Source organism: Microcaecilia unicolor, chromosome 1 (genome assembly GCF_901765095.1).
Source record: "Microcaecilia unicolor chromosome 1, aMicUni1.1, whole genome shotgun sequence".
Taxonomy (NCBI): Eukaryota; Metazoa; Chordata; class Amphibia; order Gymnophiona; family Siphonopidae; genus Microcaecilia; species Microcaecilia unicolor.
Window position 1 is genome coordinate 238,913,413 of NC_044031.1, and position 18,586 is coordinate 238,931,998.

Below are 18,586 nucleotides of genomic sequence, written 5' to 3' on the forward strand. Positions count from 1 at the left end.
CGTACCGGCTCAGGAAGTCTATTCCAGGCATATGGTGCAGCAAGATAAAAGGAATAGACTCTGGAGTTAGCAGTGGAGGAGAAGGGTGCAGATAAGAGAGATTTACCAAGTGAACGGAGTTTCCGGGGAGGAATGTAGGGAGATATGAGAGTGGAGAGGTACTGAGGAGCTGCAGAGTGAATGCACTTATAGGTCAATAAGAGGAGTTTGAACTGTATGCGGAAACGGATAGGAAGCCAGTGAAGTGACTTCAGGAGAGGGCTAATATGAGCATAACGACACTGGCGGAATATTAATTGCGCAGCAGAATTTTAACAGATTGAAGAGGAGAGAGATGGCTAAGTGGGAGACCTATGAGAAGCAAGTTGCAATAGTCTAAGCGAGAGGTGATAAGAGGGTGGATGAGGGTTCTGGTAGTGTGCTCAGGGCGAATTTTGGTGAAATTATAGAAAAAGAAACGACAGATTTTAGCAGTCTGCTGAATATGTGCAAAGAAGGAGAGGGAGGAGTCGAAGATGACCCCAAGGTTACGATCTGATGAGACAGAAAGGATGAGAGTGTTATCCACAGAAATAAAATGGGGGAGGAGGAGAGGTTGGTTTAGGGGAAAAGATAAGAAGCTCATGCTGCGGGCGGGAAGGCACGTGTGGCACACATCCCAGAAAGCTCTGGCAAAGTTTTGCTTTTTTATTATGCCGGTTTCAGGCCCGACGCAGATCGTCAACCCACTTGTGAGAATAATAGAGCCTGCTTGTCAGAGAAAATAATTTCTCTCACCTTTGTTGTCTGGTGATTTTTATCTTATCAATTATCTTGTTCACTGTCTCTGGTTCTGCTTCTCTGTGCTTTGGACTCTGTTTGCTGGATCTACTGTCTATTCACCATTTTCGGGGGGGGGGGGGGGGGGGGTTCTCCTCCTTCACTTCCTGCTCTATATATATCTTTCACATTCAGCTTTCTTCCATTTTACTTTCTCCTCATATCTATTTAGTTTCCTTCTCTTCGCTTCCCTCCATGGACACCATCTCCTCCCATCTCTCTTCTCTCCTCTTCCCCTTCTCTCCATGGGCACCATGTTCTCCCATCTCCTCCCCTCCCTTCCATGAGTACCATCTCCTCCCTTCTCTCTCTCCTCCCCTCCATGGGCACCATATCTTTCTTTCCCTTCATCTCATGGTCACCATTTCTCCTCTCCTCTGCCCTCCATGGGCATCATCTCTTCCTTTCCCTTTCCCCTCCCCTCCATGCATACCATCTCTTCCTTTCCCTCCATCCCAAGGGTACCATTTTTCCCCTCCACTCCAGTCTAGGGGCACCATCTCACTTGTTTCTTCCATCCTCTATATCTAGCAGCATCTATCCCCCCCCCCCCTCCGCATTTCTCTCTCTAAAGTCCGTATATATCCTTCTCAAGCACACCCCCCCCCCTACAGTCCACATCTATCCTTTCCTGCACTCCTCCCCACCCCCACACGATCTGCATCTCTTTCTCTCACTCCTCACGCTGCCTCTACCTGCTCCTCTTTCATCTGACCTTGCCTTTAATGATGAAGGCAGGCTGCTTCTCTCATCCACCCAAGCCTCTCTCCATAGCATCTTGCCTCTTCTGACAGAACTTCTTGTTATCGAGTGGGACTCTACGGAGAGAGGCTTGGGCGGATGAAAGAAGCAGCCTGCCTTCAGCATTAAAGGCAAGGTTATATGAATGAGAGGAGCAGGTAGAGGCAGCGGAGGAGTGAGAGAATGCGGGCCACTTCTTCTGGGCCCCAATGCTGCTGCCAGAGCCTCTCCTGTCTTGCAAGTTGCACTAGTCCCAAAGTGCTGTAGGCTCGTGCCTCTGCGGTCACTTCCGGGTTACGGGTGCACGGCCCTTCTTCCTCCCTCCGCACGATCACCAGCAGTTGCCTCTTCCTAGCAGGGTCCGTCCCTGGAATTCTGGTGAGACCCAGTTTTTTTAATGCTGGATGCTTGCAGGTGGGGAAGGCAGCCCTACTGTTAACATGCATTAAAATTTTTAATGCATGTTAAGCATTTAACGTGTTAATCATGTTATTATCTCGTTAAATATACAGCCCTATATACAAACACACACATAAATATATTGGGGTCAACAATGGCACACCCTCAAACTGAGCCAAGTCTGGATTCTCCTTCACTCTTACCAGGCCAGTCCAGATTGCATACGAGCTCATTTATCATCTGCTATACACTGCATCGTTCTCTTTATAGGGAGAAAGGTACAGAACAAAACGTTCTCAGTCTCCATCTGCTGACATGAGTAGTTATTACCTATGCATATGGGTTGGTCAGGAGGGACTAAGAGGAAGTCTTGAGTTTTTAAATTTATGCGGTGATGGTTCTCCCAAAGTTGTTGGATCAGTGACCACAAAGAGGCAAAAGATGGTGGTTGACGATTCTCTTCTGAGGGGTACAGAAGTGGACATCTACAGACTAGACATGATGTCCCAAGAGATGTCCTGTCTGCCAGGTGCCAAAATTCCAAGATGTTGACAGGTGCACAGGAGCTGTTCTCGTTGATACTCCCTGTTGAGAGTGAAGGCTAAGATAGAGAAGCTCACATCCTGGAGATGAATATGTGATCGTGCAGAGAATGTTGTCAAGAGCATGTCAGCTTTCTAGACCATGGGATGCTTTTTTAAAGGTTGCTGAGGAGAGATGGTGTCTATCAAAGAAGGGAAGAAGTGTTTTCAGCAGCAGATTAGCTAACCTACTGAAAAGGGCTTTAAACTAGAATCTTTGGGGCAGGGTTATCAAAGCCCCCAGGTAAGTGAAGCATTAAATACTTCTACACAAATGGGAACATTTGGAAAGTAGTATATTCTAAAGCCCAAAGTATGGGAAATAAGGTTTTAGATCTTAAGGCCTGTGATGGAAGAGGCTGATTTAGATTCTGTGGCAATCACAGAGACATGGTTCATAGAGAACCATGACTGGGTTACAGTTATACCGGGCTATAATCTATTCAGGAAAGAGAGGGTAGGAAAAAAGGGAGGGGAGTGGCATTATATGTTAAAGATAACATTAAAGCCACACAATTGCGGGTCCTACAGGGTAAGGAAGAGGTTCTGTGAGTCAATCTGGAAAGAGGGAATGGCAAATGTATTTATGGTGATGTGATATAAAGGTCCAGAAGTGGACAGAGATTTAATTGAAGACATTCAACATATAGCTGTGAAAGGGGAAGTACTACTAATAGGTGATTTTAATATGCCAGATGTTGATTGGGGTATCTCTATTGCACGGTCTTTTAGAAGCAGGGAGATCCTGGATTCTCTACAGGGGGAACTATTTCAGCAATTGGCAATGGAACCGATGCGGGATGGGGCCATATTGGAATTAGTGTTTATTACTGGGGACACTGTTTCTGATGTTATCGTAGGTCAGCATCTGGCAGCCGGTGAACACCAGATGGTGTGGTTTAATATTAAGATAGGTGTGGAGAGGGTTAGTTCAAAAGTGAAGGCTCTAGAGTTTTAAAAAAAACTAACTTTATTCAGATAGGGGATTACCTCAAGGAATCGACCTTCTTCTCCCACCCTTCTCCGCACTCTCTTGCTCCTTCTCCTGCTATCCGCGGGAGACATCAATCCCAACCCAGGTCCCCCACACCTGTCCTTGCCCTCATCTCATCTATGCAAACGTTCCCACGATAGCTCCAATCTCATCTCTATTCCCCTCCTCCCTCCCCTTCTCGTGCGCCCTGTGGAACGCCCACTCGATCTGCAACAAACTTCCCTTCACCCATGATCTCTTCATCTCCCATTCCCTTCAACTGCTCGCCCTAACTGAAACCTGGCTCACCCCTGACAACTCAGCCTCCATGGCATAGGGCTGCGATTGAGGCAATCTCTTCTCCCATTCGCCCCGCCCAGCTGGCCGCGGTGGCGGCGTCGGGCTACTACTTTCACCCTCCTGCAGTTTTCAACCTCTCCACCTACCTCAGTCTCACTGCTTCTCATCCTTTGAAGTTCACTCCATCCGTCTATTCCACCCACTGCCACTCAGAGTTGCAGTCATTTACCGCCCCCCCCCCCCCCCCCCCCGATAAATCCCTCCCTTCCTTACCGACTTCGATGCCTGGCTCACCGTGTTTCTCAAGCCCTCATCCCCATCCCTCATTCTTGGTGACTTCAACATTCACACTGATAACCCATCCGACTCATATGTTTCTCAGTTCCTCACTCTTACCTCCTCCTTCAACCTCCAACTGAGCCCCACCACCCCTACTCATAAATCTGGCCACTGTCTTGATCTCGTCCTCTCTTCCACTTGCTCTCCCTCCAATTTCTGCGTTTCAGCTCTTCCTCTCTCTGACCATCACCTAATCACATTCACACTTCAGCACCCTCCCCCTCAATCTCGCCCCACACTAACTACTACGTCCAGAAATCTCCAGGCTGTTGACCCCCCCACCTTATCCTCTTGTATCTCCGATCTCCTCCCTTCCATCTTGTCCTCCAAATCTGTTGACAAAGCTGTCTCCACTTACAATGCCACTCTCTCCTCTGCTCTTGACACCCTTGCACCGTCCATCTCCCGTCCCACAAGGCGTACCAATCCCCAGCCCTGGCTGACCCCTTGCACCCGATACCTTCGCTCCTGCGCCCGTTCGGCTGAACGCCTCTGGAGGAAATCTCGCACCCATACTGACTTCATTCACTTTAAATTCATGCTATCCTCCTTCCAATCCTCCCTATTCCTCGCTATTACACCCAATTGACTAATTCCCTCAGCTCTAACCCTCATCGTCTCTTCGCCACCCTCAACTCCCTCCTCAAAGTGCCCTCCGCTCCCACTCCCCCCTCACTCTCTCTGCAATCTCTGGCCGACTACTTCCGTGACAAGGTCCAGAAGATCAACCTTGAATTCACCACTAAACCTTCTCCTCCTCTTCATCCTATAACCCACTCTCTCAACCAACCTACCCAGGCCTACTTCTCCTCTTTTTCTGCTATCACCGAAGAGGAAACCACCCATCTCCTCTCCTCCTCGAAATCCACCACCTGTTCCTCAGATCCCATCCCCACCAACTTACTTAACACCATCACTCCTACTATCACCCCCACCATCTGTCATATCCTCAACCTCTCTCTCTCCACTGCAACTGTCCCAGACATCTTCAAGCATGCCGTGGTCACACCACTCCTCAAAAAACCATCACTTGACCCTACCTATCCCTCCAACTACCGCCCCATTTCCCTCCTACCCTTCCTCTCCAAGATACTTGAACGTGCCATTCACAGCCACTGCATTGATTTCCTCTCCTCTCATGCCATCCTCGATCCACTTCAATCCAGCTTTCGCCCCCTACACTCGACAGAAACAGCACTATCTAAAGTCTGCAATGACCTGTTCCTCGCCAAATCTAAAGGTCACTATTCAATCCTCATCCTCCTCGACCCATCCGCCGCTTTTGACACTGTCAATCACAACCTACTTCTTGACACACTGTCCTCCTTTGGGTTCCTGGGCTCTGTCCTCTCCTGGTTCTCCTCTTATCTCTCCCATCGTACCTTCAGAGTACACTCTCATGGTTCATCCTCCTCCCTATCCCGCTCTCTGTTGGAGTTCCCCAGGGATCTGTCCTTGGGCCCCTTCTTTTTTCAATCTACACCTCTTCCTTAGGCTCCCTGATCTCTTCTCATGGTTTCCACTATCATCTTTATGCTGACGACACCCAGCTTTATCTCTCCACACTAGAAATCACTGCGGAAACCCAGGCCAAAGTACTGACCTGCTTATCCGACATTGCTGCCTGGATGTCCAACCGTCACCTGAAACTAAACATGGCCAAGACGGAACTTATTGTGTTCCCACCCAAACCCACTTCTCATCTCCCTTCACTCTCTATCTCAATTGATAACACCCTCATCGTCCCCGTCTCATCTGCCCGCAACCTTGGTGTCATCTTCGACTCCTCCCTCTCCTTCTCTACGCATATCCAGCAGATAGCCAAGACCTGTCGCTTCTTCCTCTATAACATTAGCAAAATTCGCCCCCTCCTCTCCGAGCACACCACTCGAACTCTCATCCACTCTCTCATTACCTCTCGCCTTGACTACTGCAACCTACTCCTCACTGGCCTCCCACTTAGCCATCTATCCCCCCTTCAGTCCATCCAGAACTCGGCCGCACGTCTTATCTTCCGCCTCAACCGATATACTCATATCACCCCTCTCCTCAAGTCACTTCAATGGCTTCCGATCAGATACCGCATACAGTTCAAGCTTCTCCTACTCACCTACAAATGCACTCGATCTGCAGCCCCTCCTTACCTCTCTACTCTCATCTCCCCTTATGTCCCCACCCGTAACCTCCGCTCTCTAGACAAATCCCTCCTTTCAGTACCCTTCTCCACCACCGCCAACTCTAGGCTTCGCCCTTTCTGCCTCGCTTCACCCCATGCCTGGAACAAACTCCCTGAGCCCATACGCCGGGCCCCCTCCCTACCAATCTTCAAATCATTGCTCAAAGCCCACCTCTTCAATGTCGCCTTCGGCACCTAATCACTACACCCCTTCTCAGGAAATCTTAACTACCCCAACTTGACATTTCGTCCTTTAGATTGTAAGCTCTTCTGAGCAGGGACTGTCCTTATTTGTTAATTTGTACAGCGCTGCGTAACCCTAGTAGCGCTCTAGAAATGTTAAGTAGTAGTAGTAGTAGTAGAATTGCTGTCTAGATGGGAACATCTGGAAGAAGTTGAAAAGCAGTGGGCAAAACTGAAAGGAGGTATTGTAAGGGCAACAAAACCTTTTTGTAAGGAAAGTAAATAAAAGAGGAAAAGAAGGCCATTTTGGTTCTCAAAAGTAGTAGCTGAAAAGGGAAGGAAAAAGAGGTTAGCCTTTATAAACTACAAGAGATTGCAGAAACAGGAAGACCTGGAAAAGCTAAGAGAAGCTGGTAGAATAGTCAGGAAAGCAAAGATGCAAATGGAAGAAAAAAATAGCCAATATGGTAAAAGTGGGGAGGGGAAGACATTTTTTAGATATGCTAGTGATAGGAAGAAGTGTCCAACTGGCATTGTGACACTCAAAGGTGAAGGGGAGGAATATGTAGAAACGGATAAAGATAAGGCAGAATTGCTTAACAAATATTTCTGATCTGTGTTCACAGCTGAAGGGCCAGGAGCAGAACTGCAGAAGACAAATACAAATATGAATGGAGGACTGTGTTTGTGAGGAGCTGGCTAAACTAAAGATGGACAAAGCGATGGGGCTGGATGGCACACATCCGAAGGTACTGAAGAAACTTAGGGAAGTTCTAGGCCAGGGGCGGGCCTGGACGGGCCCAGGCCGAGCCACTTTTGCTCCAGGCCCGCCCACCCTATCTAGCCCCAGCCCAACAACATCCCTCGCTGCCTTTTCTCCTGCGGGTCCGGCCGTCCGGGAGCATTGCCTGCCTGAAATTCTTCTCAACCCCACCACTGCCTCGGTCCCTGCAGCATTCTTTTTTTCACCCGTCGCCTGCAGCGCTGCGATTCATACAGGCAGCTCCGCTCCCCCCTGCCGCATCCATCTGGCCCTAAGTAAACAGGAAGTGCATCAGAGAGGGCCGGATGGACGCGGCAAGGGGAAGCGGAGCAGCCTGTGTCACGTCCCTCACCTGTTCGACGCTCCTCCCGGCTAGGTCATCCCGCAGTTCCGTCTGAAAGGGACGAGGATCAGTCGTAGGAGGGTCTGTTTCTGTTTCCTATTTCTGGCAGCCATCATCTTGGTTGGATCAATGGCCGCAGCCAACTTAGCTCAAGAGTCATAGCCATCTTGGATAGCTCTAGGGGTACAGCCATCTTGGATAGATCATCTCTTAGGAAGCCATCTTGGAGTAACGAGGACAGGAAGGAAGCCCATATTTGGTCCTTTGAGATCTCCTGTGGGGGCAGCCATTTTGGATTCAGCTGAGGATGGTTGACTCTGATTGTCTTACTATTTAAAGCCTTGCCTTCAGTCCTTCTGTGCTTCAGCTTCTATTCAGTTCCTGGGTAGTTGCAGTGTAGTTGGACCTTCTTGTATTTGTTCCTGATTTTTGACCTTTGCCTGTTTTGGACTCTGTTATTTGCTGCCTGCCCTAACTTTGGACCGAATCCTGACCATTGCTTGTTTGCTGCCTGCCCTGACTTCGGACCGAATCCTGACCATTGCTTGTTTGCTGCCTGCCCTGACCTCGGACCAAATCCTAACCATTGCTTGTTTGCTGCCTGCCCTGACCGCGGACTAGATCCTGACTACCTCCTTCTGGGTATCTGTTTTCCACCCGTGTCTTTCCTGGGCAACAACCCCGCGTGGTTCCAGAAGACCTGCAGACCGCCCGCACCTGGAGGCTCAACTTCCAGGGAACGGCGGCCTTTCCAGGTGAAGATTTGGGGTTGTCCGGCCGCCTTCCGACACCGACACACTCAGCTAAGGTGTGGGATCAATGCACAAGGGCTCACAGTCTGACAGCCTGTATGAATCGCAGCGCTGTCGGCGATGGGCGAAAAAAAGAATGCTGCAGGGACCGAGCAGTGGAAGACACTGAAGCACAAGTTCTTCAGGGAGGGAGACATGCTGCATTGAGAGGGGATAGGTGGTGAAAAAGGGAGAAATGTTTAATATAGGAGAGGAGAGGAGGGCGAAATGGTACGTGAGGAGGGAGGGAGAAATGTTGGACATACGGGTGGAGGAATGGGAGAAATGTTGGACATAGGGGTGGAGGAACGGGACAAATGTTAGACAAAGGGTGGAGGGGAGGGAGACATGTTGGACATGATGGCAGAGGGGAGGAAAGAGATGCTGCTTGGGAGGGGGTGAGAGAGATGGTGGACAGTGGGAATGAGAGGGGGAGATATTGGACATCGGGGTGGATGAGAGGGAGGGAGAGGTACATAGGAGGTGGAGAGGGGAGAAAAAGAGAAAAATGCTGGACTATGGGGGAGAGGGCAGGAGGGAAGAAAGAGGAATCAGATGCTGGGCTAGAAGGAAGGATGGAGGAAGATGATGGGAATGGTAGAACCCTGTGGAAGAGGCCAGGAGGGGGTGGCAAGGAAATGAATGAGAGGACAGTGATTACAGAGGGTAGAAATATGGTAATGGGCATAGGTATCTGCGTTTTGCTCTTTGGAAGTTATTTTCCAAGTTAATAATAGCTCCTGTTATTCTACGCTCTCTCCTAGCTATGTAAGCTATTATATCTCCCCTTATAACGGCCTTCGCCACCTGCCAAAATACTGTTGGGCGATCTTTGTAGGATGAATTAAAATCGGAATAATCTGCCCATCTGCTGTGGATATACTGTTGGAATTCTTTGTTATCTGAAAGGTAAGAGGGGAATCGCCACCCCATAGATTTGTGATCAGCTCCCAGGGCTCTGATGTCTACCCAGACCATCACGTGGTCCGTTATTTCTTCAGGACCTATCTCCGCTTCCTGTACTTGTGAAAAAATCTTCCTATCTATTAATATGTAGTCGATCCTTGAGAATGTACCGTGAGCTCTAGACAAGTGCGTGAACCCCCTCCCCTCAGGGTTTAATGTCCTCCAAACATCCACCACCAACAGGGATTGCATAAATTGGCTTAAGGCTCTTCTGCCCTGCCCTCCCCTAGTTGCCCGTCTCGGCGCAGAACTGTCTAATCGGGGGTCTGCCATCAAGTTGAAGTCACCCATAATTATCAATGGCAGCGACCGATATAGGAGGCATGATTGCACAATTTGGTCATAGAATGATCTCTCATATAAATTCGGGCCATACACCCCTACTACTAAATATTCTTTATTGTGCAGCCATAAGTGGACTAATACATATCGTCCCTGGGGGTCACTTTCTACTAATTGTGTTCTAGCTACTAATCCCTTCCGGAGCAGGATGGCCACTCCTCTCTTCCTACCCTCAGCCGACGACGCATGTACCTCCCCCACCCAGTTTCTTTTCAACTTTAAATGTTCCTCTGGAGTTAACCTGGTTTCCTGCAAACATATCACATCAGCTTTATGTCTGTTTAACGCAGCCAGTATTTTGGCTCGTTTAATTGGAGTGGAAATCCCGCCAACGTTCCAAGTCAGGAATCTTGTAGAGTTACCTTTTGGAGTCATATGAGGGCCTGTTGGTGTTAGTATAGTGGCTATTATCTTTTAATACCCCAGGTGCCCAGCTCACCCGGAGTTTCTGGCTTTTATTATACCACTCGTTAAATTTAGCCCCCTGGGACCATCCATCCTTGCCAAGTGTACCTGTCTCCTCTCCCACCTAACCTTCTCCCCTCCCCCCTCCCACTTCCCTTCCCTTTTTCATCCCCATCCCCTGAATAGCCCCACACTCTCTTCCCGGAAACCGGTTAGAAGAGAGAAGGTCTAATGATGAAGGTGCTTCCCCCCCTCAGGTGAATCTTTCTCTGTTCTAATCTGTCTATGCCTTTAAACAAACTTAATATCTTCAGTACAACATCAAAATCATATACATGCCTAGCAGTTCACTATAATTGTCCCATGCATGGCGAGGAGCTGCTTACAAGACTCGATTTATCCGCTTCTGGTTTATAAGAAGTCCACATTGTATTGTGAGTGTTGCTAAATTATAAATCCCTCAGGCCTTCTGCGCGTCGGGAGCCTGGTCGCAATCCAACGCCAATTGCGCCTCCAACGGCGTCGTAAAGGTTTTCCAGAGCCCATTAATTTGAACTTTCAGCTGTGCGGGGTATAACATAAAACGCTGTTTCTTCGCTACCAGACTCTGGCATATGGGGCTAAAAGCTTTCCGTCTCTCTTGCATGGCCAGTGAATAATCTTGAAAAATTCGGATTTGTCCGCCTTCCAACGATAGCGACTCCCACTTTGATCGGGCCCCTCTCAAAATCTTCTCTTTATGTATGAAGTTATGAATTTTTATGAGTACTGCACGTGGCCTGGAGTTCGATGGATTCTTTCTCCCCACGCGGTGAGCTCGTTCGAGGCACAGTGGCCCTGCACTGTCCGAGAGCGCGAATTCTGATTTTAGCCATCGCTCCAACTGGGTAGTTAAGGATCGGTCAGGAATCGACTCCGGTACTCCAATAATTCGAAGGTTCGACCTCCGTGACCTGTTCTCGAGGTCGTCAACTTGGTTGCGGAGGAAGTTTAATTCCTGCTGCATATCTTTGAATGCTGTTTCTCTGTGGATTTCAGTGTCCTCAATCTCGGATACTCTGACCTCAAGCTCTCCCGTTCGGCGAGTTGTGTCTACCAAGAGAGTTTCAACCCCAGCAAGCTGGTCATTAAGTTTAGTGAGTTCTGGTGCTAATGCCGTTCTTACCGCCTCTGTCAGCTGGGTAAGTTGTTCTGCAGTGAATGAGGAGCCGAATTCCTGTTTTGGGCTCGCCGCCATCTTTGGGGCTGTCGACGCTCTCGGTTTCTCTGCGTCTTTTTTCACTGTTCGACTCGGCATCGCTCTAGTTTCTCTCGTGACAAATGAGTCCATATCCTCTAGAGAGCTTGGGGGAATCGGATTAAACCATTTCGCTGTATTTAGGCGTGTTTTTTTTAAGGCCTTAGGGGGGGTTAGCCCAAGAGAGATTCAGGAACACGTCTTCCTCTCTCAATCCATCATGTGACCTCCCTAATCGTAGAGAGTATTATTAAGAACAAAGTCAACATGGATTTAGTGAAGGGAAATCTTGCCTCACCAATCTACTACATTTCTTTGAAGGGGTGAACAAACAATTGCAACCGGTAAAAACATACTCGTACTACAATTCGACATGTCTAGTGCTTTCGACATGGTAGACCATGGAATATTATTATACCTGTTAGAATATTTTGGAATCGGAGGCCCAGTTCTCAACTGAATCAAAGGCTTCCTCACCACCAGGTCTTACCAAGTAACAACGAACAGTGACAGATCACCGCCCTGGACACCGGAATGTGGAGTTCCTCAAGGATCCCCCCTCTCACCAACTATTTTCAACCTGATGATGATACCACTAGCCAAACTACTAGCCAATCAGAACCTTAACCCCTACATATATGCGGACGATGTTACGATCCACATCCCGTTCAAAAGTAACCTAAACGAAATAACCAACGAGATCAATCAAAGCCTCCAAATCATGCACTCTTCGGCGGACTCATTAAAGTTAAAACTGAACGCGGAAAAAACTCAATGTCTGGTTCTCACTTCCCAATACAACACAAACAACTACCCTACCATAACCATACCTTACTGCACACTCCCCATCTCAGAAAATCTGAAAATTCTGGGAGTCACTATAGATTGAAACCTCACACTTGATACCCACGTGAAGAACACAATGAAAAAAATGTTCTACTCGATGTAGAAACTCAAAAGAATAAAACCTTTTTTCCCAAGATACATCTTCCGCACCCTAGTACAGTCACTAGTGATAAGTCACCTGGACTATTGCAACGCTCTGTACGTAGGATGCAAAGAACAGACCATTAAAAAACTCCAAACAGTCCAGAACACTGCAGCCCGTCTCATTTTTGGAAAAACCAAATACGAAAGCGCAAAGCCCCTAAGAGAGAAACTGCACTGGCTCCCGCTCAAGGAACGAATTGAGTTCAAGATCTGCACGACCATATACAAAATCATTCACGCAGAGGCCCCACTCTGCATGCTGAACCTAATAGACTTACCACCCAGAAATGCCAGAAGATCAGCCCGCAAGTTCCTCAATTTGAACTTCCCCAGCTGTAAAGGAATTAAATACAAACAGGCATACGCTACTACCTTTGCGTACAAAAGCATACAGTTATGGAACGCACTACCCATGACCCTGAAAACCACGGACAACTTAACCAGCTTTCGCAAATCCTTGAAGACATATCTCTTCAACAAGGCCTACAAAAATAATCCTTGATGAGACAAATTACTCCGTATACCACCCAAACGCTTCAAAACACCTCTAACACGACCTTACCTAATACCTTCTAACTAATTCCTCTTCTACCTCCAGTTTATTACCGACTATATCTAAGATTATGTAATGACTATACCATATTAACACCCTGTAAGCCACATTGAGCCTGCAAAAAGGTGGGATAATGTGGGGGTACAAATGGAATAAATAAATAAATAAACAAACAAACATGTGGATAAAGGTGAGTGGGTTGATATTGTGTATCTGGATTTTCAGAAGGCGTTTGACAAAGTACCTCATGAAAGACTCCAGAGGAAATTGGAGAGTCATGGGATAGGCGGTAGTGTTCTATTGTGGATTAAAAACTGATTAAAAAATAGAAAACAGAAAGTAGGGTTAAATGGTCAGTATTCTCAATGGAGAAGGGTAGTTAGTGGGGTTCCTCAGGGGTCTGTGTTGGGACCGCTACTTTTTAACATTTATAAATGACCTACAGATGGGAGTAACTAGTGAGCTAATTAAATTTGCTGATGACACAAAGTTATTCAAAGTCGTTAATTATTATTATTATTTGTGGCATTTATAACCCGCTCTTTCCCGCTCGATAGCAGGTTCAGTGCGGCTTACAAGTATGGTACAAAGTATCACAGAGATAATACAAGGTATGGACAAAGTATCACATAGATGACATAGTTACATAGAGTAGACTTACAAAGTATGGTCATAGTTAAATCGCGGGAGGATTGTGAAAAATTTCAAGAGGACCTTACGAGACTGGGAGACTGGGTGTCTAAATGACAGATGACGTTTAATGTGAGCAAGTGCAAAGTGATGCCTGTGGGAAAGAGGAACCCGAATTATAGCTATGTCATGCAAGGTTCCACGTTAGGAGTCACAGACCAAGAAAGGGATCTAGGTGTCGTCGTTGATGATACATTGAAACCTTCTGCACAGTGTGCTGCTGCGGCTAAGAAAGCAAATAGAATGTTAGGTACTATTAAGAAAGGAAAGGAAAACAAAAATGAGGATATTATAATGCCTTTGTATCGTTCCATGGTGTGACCGCACCTCGAATATTGTGTTCAATTCTGGTCACCGCATCTCAAAAAAGTTATAGTGGAATTAGAAAAGGTGCAGAGAAGGGCAATGAAAATGATAAAGGGGATGGGACAACCTCCCTATGAGGAAAGGCTAAAGCGGCTAAGACTCTTCAGCTTGGAGAAAAGGCGGCTGAGGGGAGATATGGTAGAGGTCTATAAAATAATGAGTGGAGTTGAACGGGTAGATGTAAAGCATCTGTTTACGCTTTCCAAAAATAGTAGAACTAGGGGGCATGCGATGAAGCTACAATGTAGTAAATTTAAAATGAATCGGAGAAAATTTTTCTTCACTCAACGTGTAATTGAACTCTGGAATTCGTTGCCAGAGAATGTGGTAAAGGCGGTTAGCTTAGCGGAGTTTTAAAAAGGTTTGGACGACTTCCTAAAGGAAAAGCCCATAGACCATTAGTAAATGGATGGGGGGAATCCACTATTTCTGAGATAAACAGTATAAAATGTTTTGTACTTTTTTGGGATCTTGCCAGGTATTTGTGACCTGGATTGGCCACTGTTGGAAACAGGATACTGGGCTTGATGGACCTTTGGTCTTTCCCAGTATGACATGTACTTATATTGTACTCTATATCCTAATCTATACTATGTTTGTCTCCAGTACAGAAGTATATGTGGTTGTGTCTAGCACAACAAGGAAGCATTCACCATACCATTCCAAAAGAACCAGGCTGGTCTTCAGGGACATGCAATTCTGGGTAAATATTTTCCAAGAACCATTTGAAATCTTTACACTTTAGATCTTCTCGAAGTTTTCTTCTTTCAGTCACATCTCCATATGCTTGCTGAAAGAAACCAAAAAGCAAACAGATGTAAGCTGTTACAGTATACTATGTATGTATTTTGTTATATAGAGCTTCCAAGTAAAAATTGATCAAACTGGTGGTCCCCAAAACTACCCTAACAGCCTAAGGCAGTGGTTAACAAACCTGTCCTAGAGGATATCCAATCAGTTGGGTTTCTATGATATCCACAATGAATATGCATGAGATAACTTAGAATACAACAGAAGCAGTGAATGCAAATCTCTCATGCTACTCATCACAGGCTCAACTGGGCTGACATCCTCCAAGACAGGGTTTGGGAGCCATTTCCAGGAACTTATCCTCTGAACAAATAGTTACAAAAACAATTTCTCTTGCAGTACAAATCTCCAGAAATATTCAGGATGTACTGTTTTAACACACAGGTTTACTTCTGCTCTGTTTGGGCTTTCAGTTAAACTTAAAGTACAGCAGGGATGTATCCCTGAGCCCATCCACTTTTGCCACATACCTATCTAGCAGCCAGATCCCCATGCCCTGTCAGGTGAAGAAATTCGGAGCACATACCCCCAAGTCAGTAAAGCTCGGCAGTCAGCAGCACCACGAGCATGCTCTCCCTTCGCATGGTGTCCAGCATCTCTCTCATTCCTTCCTTCTCTTCCTCCACTCCCCCTTTCAACAGCTTACTTTCAGGGCAGCAGCACAGCAGTCAACATCTACAGAAGATGCATTATGGTCAACATGGGACCTTAAGCATCTGTGTGTGCTCAAGGACCTGCAGCCACCTGCGATTCATCTCTTATAGATGCTGACTACCATGTCGCTCCCTCAGTGGAAGGGAGGTAAGGAAGGAAGGAGAAGGCTGCTAGAGAACACAGGGAGGGGAGAGAAGAAAGATACTGGAGACCAAGTACTGCTGCTGCCCCCAAACTGTGCCATTCTAAGTGTCTGCCTAGTGAACAGGCCAGTCCTGTTTGTACTATACTGATTATTTAGGTCTGTTTTTTGTTAAGTGAACATGAGGGATAACAAACTCCAGTCCTAACGAAACTGGTTTAATTGATGCATGTTTTTTGTTTCTATTTATTTTATGTATTGCAAGCTGCTTTGGGTATTCACAAGGCCAGAAGAGTTATTGAAATACTGAATATCAGAGTTTGTACTCAGCAGTGTTGTAGTTCAACATTACTCATGTTTTCTGGTAAGAAAATATTCTGTTAGAATTCCACATACCCACTGTCACTTTACTGTAATGTGGCACCGCTCTCCATCAGACTGAAGTTGCCTCAATAATTGTGAGACAAGGAAAAACTTTATTCTTCCCAGATATTGCACTCTTCTCTCTTTCAAAAAGCTTAATCCAAAGCACATGTATAGGACATAATATTGATCACTTCCTCTTGTAAGGTCCTCTCAACTCTGAAATTTGGAAAAGCTTTTTGGAACAACTATAACAAAAAGCATCAAAGTCTAAGGTTCTGGGATTTTTTTTTTCCTTTTCTGTGTTTTTAAAGTGCATTTTGCCCAAGAGATAGCGCCTATTAAAGAGAGCCCATCCATCTTGTCCATCCACACAGGTTTGTTTGCACTTATAAAAACAAACCTTGTGCTCCAACAAAAGGAATTCCCACAACAACATTAATGAGATGCAGGTATAGAACCCATTCTCCACTGGTAGTAGAAGGCAGGGCTGGCCCAGCAAACAGAAAAGCATGTTGGCGGAGACTCCATCTCCCACCAGATGAAAAGTATGTTGGCGGAGACCCCATCCCCCACCAGATGAAAGGGGAAGGCCACAGCAAGCAAAGAGTAGCAGTGCCTGCCAGCGGGGACTCCATCTCCTGCCAGCACAAGAATTAAACAAGGTCTTATCGTGGCCAAGACCTGTGGAAGCTGATAGTAAGGACCCTATCTCCTGCTGGCATGGAAATGGAGAAAGGCGCACCATAGGGAAGAACGATGCTATCTGCTGACAAGGACCTAGAGTCCAGCTTGCAGAGGAAAGGCAGCAATAGCAGCCGTTGCCAGTACAGACCCCAAGCCCTGCTCACAGAGAAATACAGCGAGGCTATGGCTGCGGTGAAGACTGCCAGAGTCTCCCAGCAGGGACCCCATGATCTGCCAGCAGTAAAAATGAGCAAGGCTGCAGATCCTGCCAATGGGGAATAAGGTCCCCATAGGCAGGCTCCTCCGATCTTCACTGCTACCTTGCTCAATTCTGCTGGCAGGGATCCTGCAACAAGTCTAAGTAAAAAAAACTGGGAAGGGAGGACAGCAAGGGGAAGGGGAAGGAGAAAGAATTAACAGGAGGAAATGTGGTTAAATCCCAGCGAAGACTCTGACTGCTTTGTGTATACTGGGCTATAGATTTTACAGAGCCCTCTTTCTTATGGTAGGAAAGAAATCTGTCATTAAAATATAGGGATTTCTTTTTCCATTATGGTGATAAATATGTCACTAGTTTCTAGGGTTTAGCTTATGTCATTCAAGTTATGCTTCTGACAATTCATATTTAGTGTTTTTATTGATTTACCAAGCCCTAACATCTATTGCATGAAATGCTACTTATGACTTACACTTAGACAGATCCATTCACTTCATCCTATTCTAGACCTTTTGACTCTTCCCATCTTACTCTTAGCTTTGGTCATTACGAAGCTTCAATATTGTAAATCCCTTTTGATGGGATTACCAAACACACAGCTACATAGAATTAAATTGGTATAGAACACAGCCATTAAACTTCTCTATGGTCACAAAAAATTTGATCATGTCACCCCACTTTTCCTAAATGAACATTAGCTCTCTGTCACTTACAGAATGCCCTATAAGTATTATGCCATCAGATTCAGGCCTTGGGTTTTCCATCTCATACTCTATTCCCTTTCTCATGTACTTTGATCCTCTCAACCCCCACCCCCCCCCCCCCCCCCCAAAAAAAAGAAAAAAACTATTGTCTGTTCCATCTCGTCATCATGTCCATCTTAATATTTTCCAGAACGCATGCTTCAGGGTCTCAGCTCCCTCTCTATGGAACTCATTACCCCTTTACCTATGACTAGAGACATCAATTCACAAACTTAAGGAATCACTTAAAGCATATTATTTTTCCATGGCTTTTCACACAACCACCGAACTGACAGCTTCCACTTTTGGATTTCATCTTGCTCCAGCTAGGCTTGAACTTATCTGGTATGACTGCTTGTTAGAAGCTTTTCTATCATGCTATATAGTTCCTTTCTTTTATTCTTGTTTTTAACTATGTACACCATTGTATCTATACAAGCCAGGTAGTGTACATAGTTAAAAACAAGAATAAAAGAAAGGAACTCTAATAAACATAACCATAATTGTAGAATGCGAGCTGTCTTGTTTTCCCTTTCACATGTCTCATCCTCTTCTTCCCCCTGACATACTCTCTAATCTATTTCTCTTATTATTTCCTTGTCTTTGTCTTGTTGTCTGTTTGTACTGCCCTATCCCCCCTTACTAATGTTACAATTTTATCATTGTAAACCACTTAGACTTTTACATATACAAGCGGTATAGCAAATAAACTGAACCTTGAACCTTAAACATGTGGAGATACTGGAGGACATAAATATTAGCCATATCCATTTTTCTACATGTGATAGATAATTTGAATCTTGTAAGGATTAACATGGCAAATACACATTAAAGGAGTCACCAGTTGGACTGTACTTTTGCTTCTTTTGTACAGGCTCCCTTTTAGTAAAGGGGTCCAAATACCTCCTCTAATGTGGTCCGACCTTCAAATGCTTGAGTTTACTATTAACCTTTTGGCAAAATCCAGGGTCTCTAAATGTAGTGGATAGCTAGCTATTTTTTTTGCAGAGGGT

General features: G+C 46.0%; 1 protein-coding gene across 1 annotated transcript in view; it reads right to left on the reverse strand.

Annotated features, from left to right (window-relative positions):
* Window positions 1-18,586, reverse strand: part of GALNT12 (polypeptide N-acetylgalactosaminyltransferase 12) — a 251,211-nt gene that overhangs the window by 53,300 nt on the left and 179,325 nt on the right. The window contains exon 7 of the mRNA XM_030204961.1: window positions 14,616-14,747. Within this exon, the coding sequence (XP_030060821.1) occupies window positions 14,616-14,747 (132 nt within the window). The remainder of the gene's footprint in view (window positions 1-14,615; window positions 14,748-18,586) is intronic.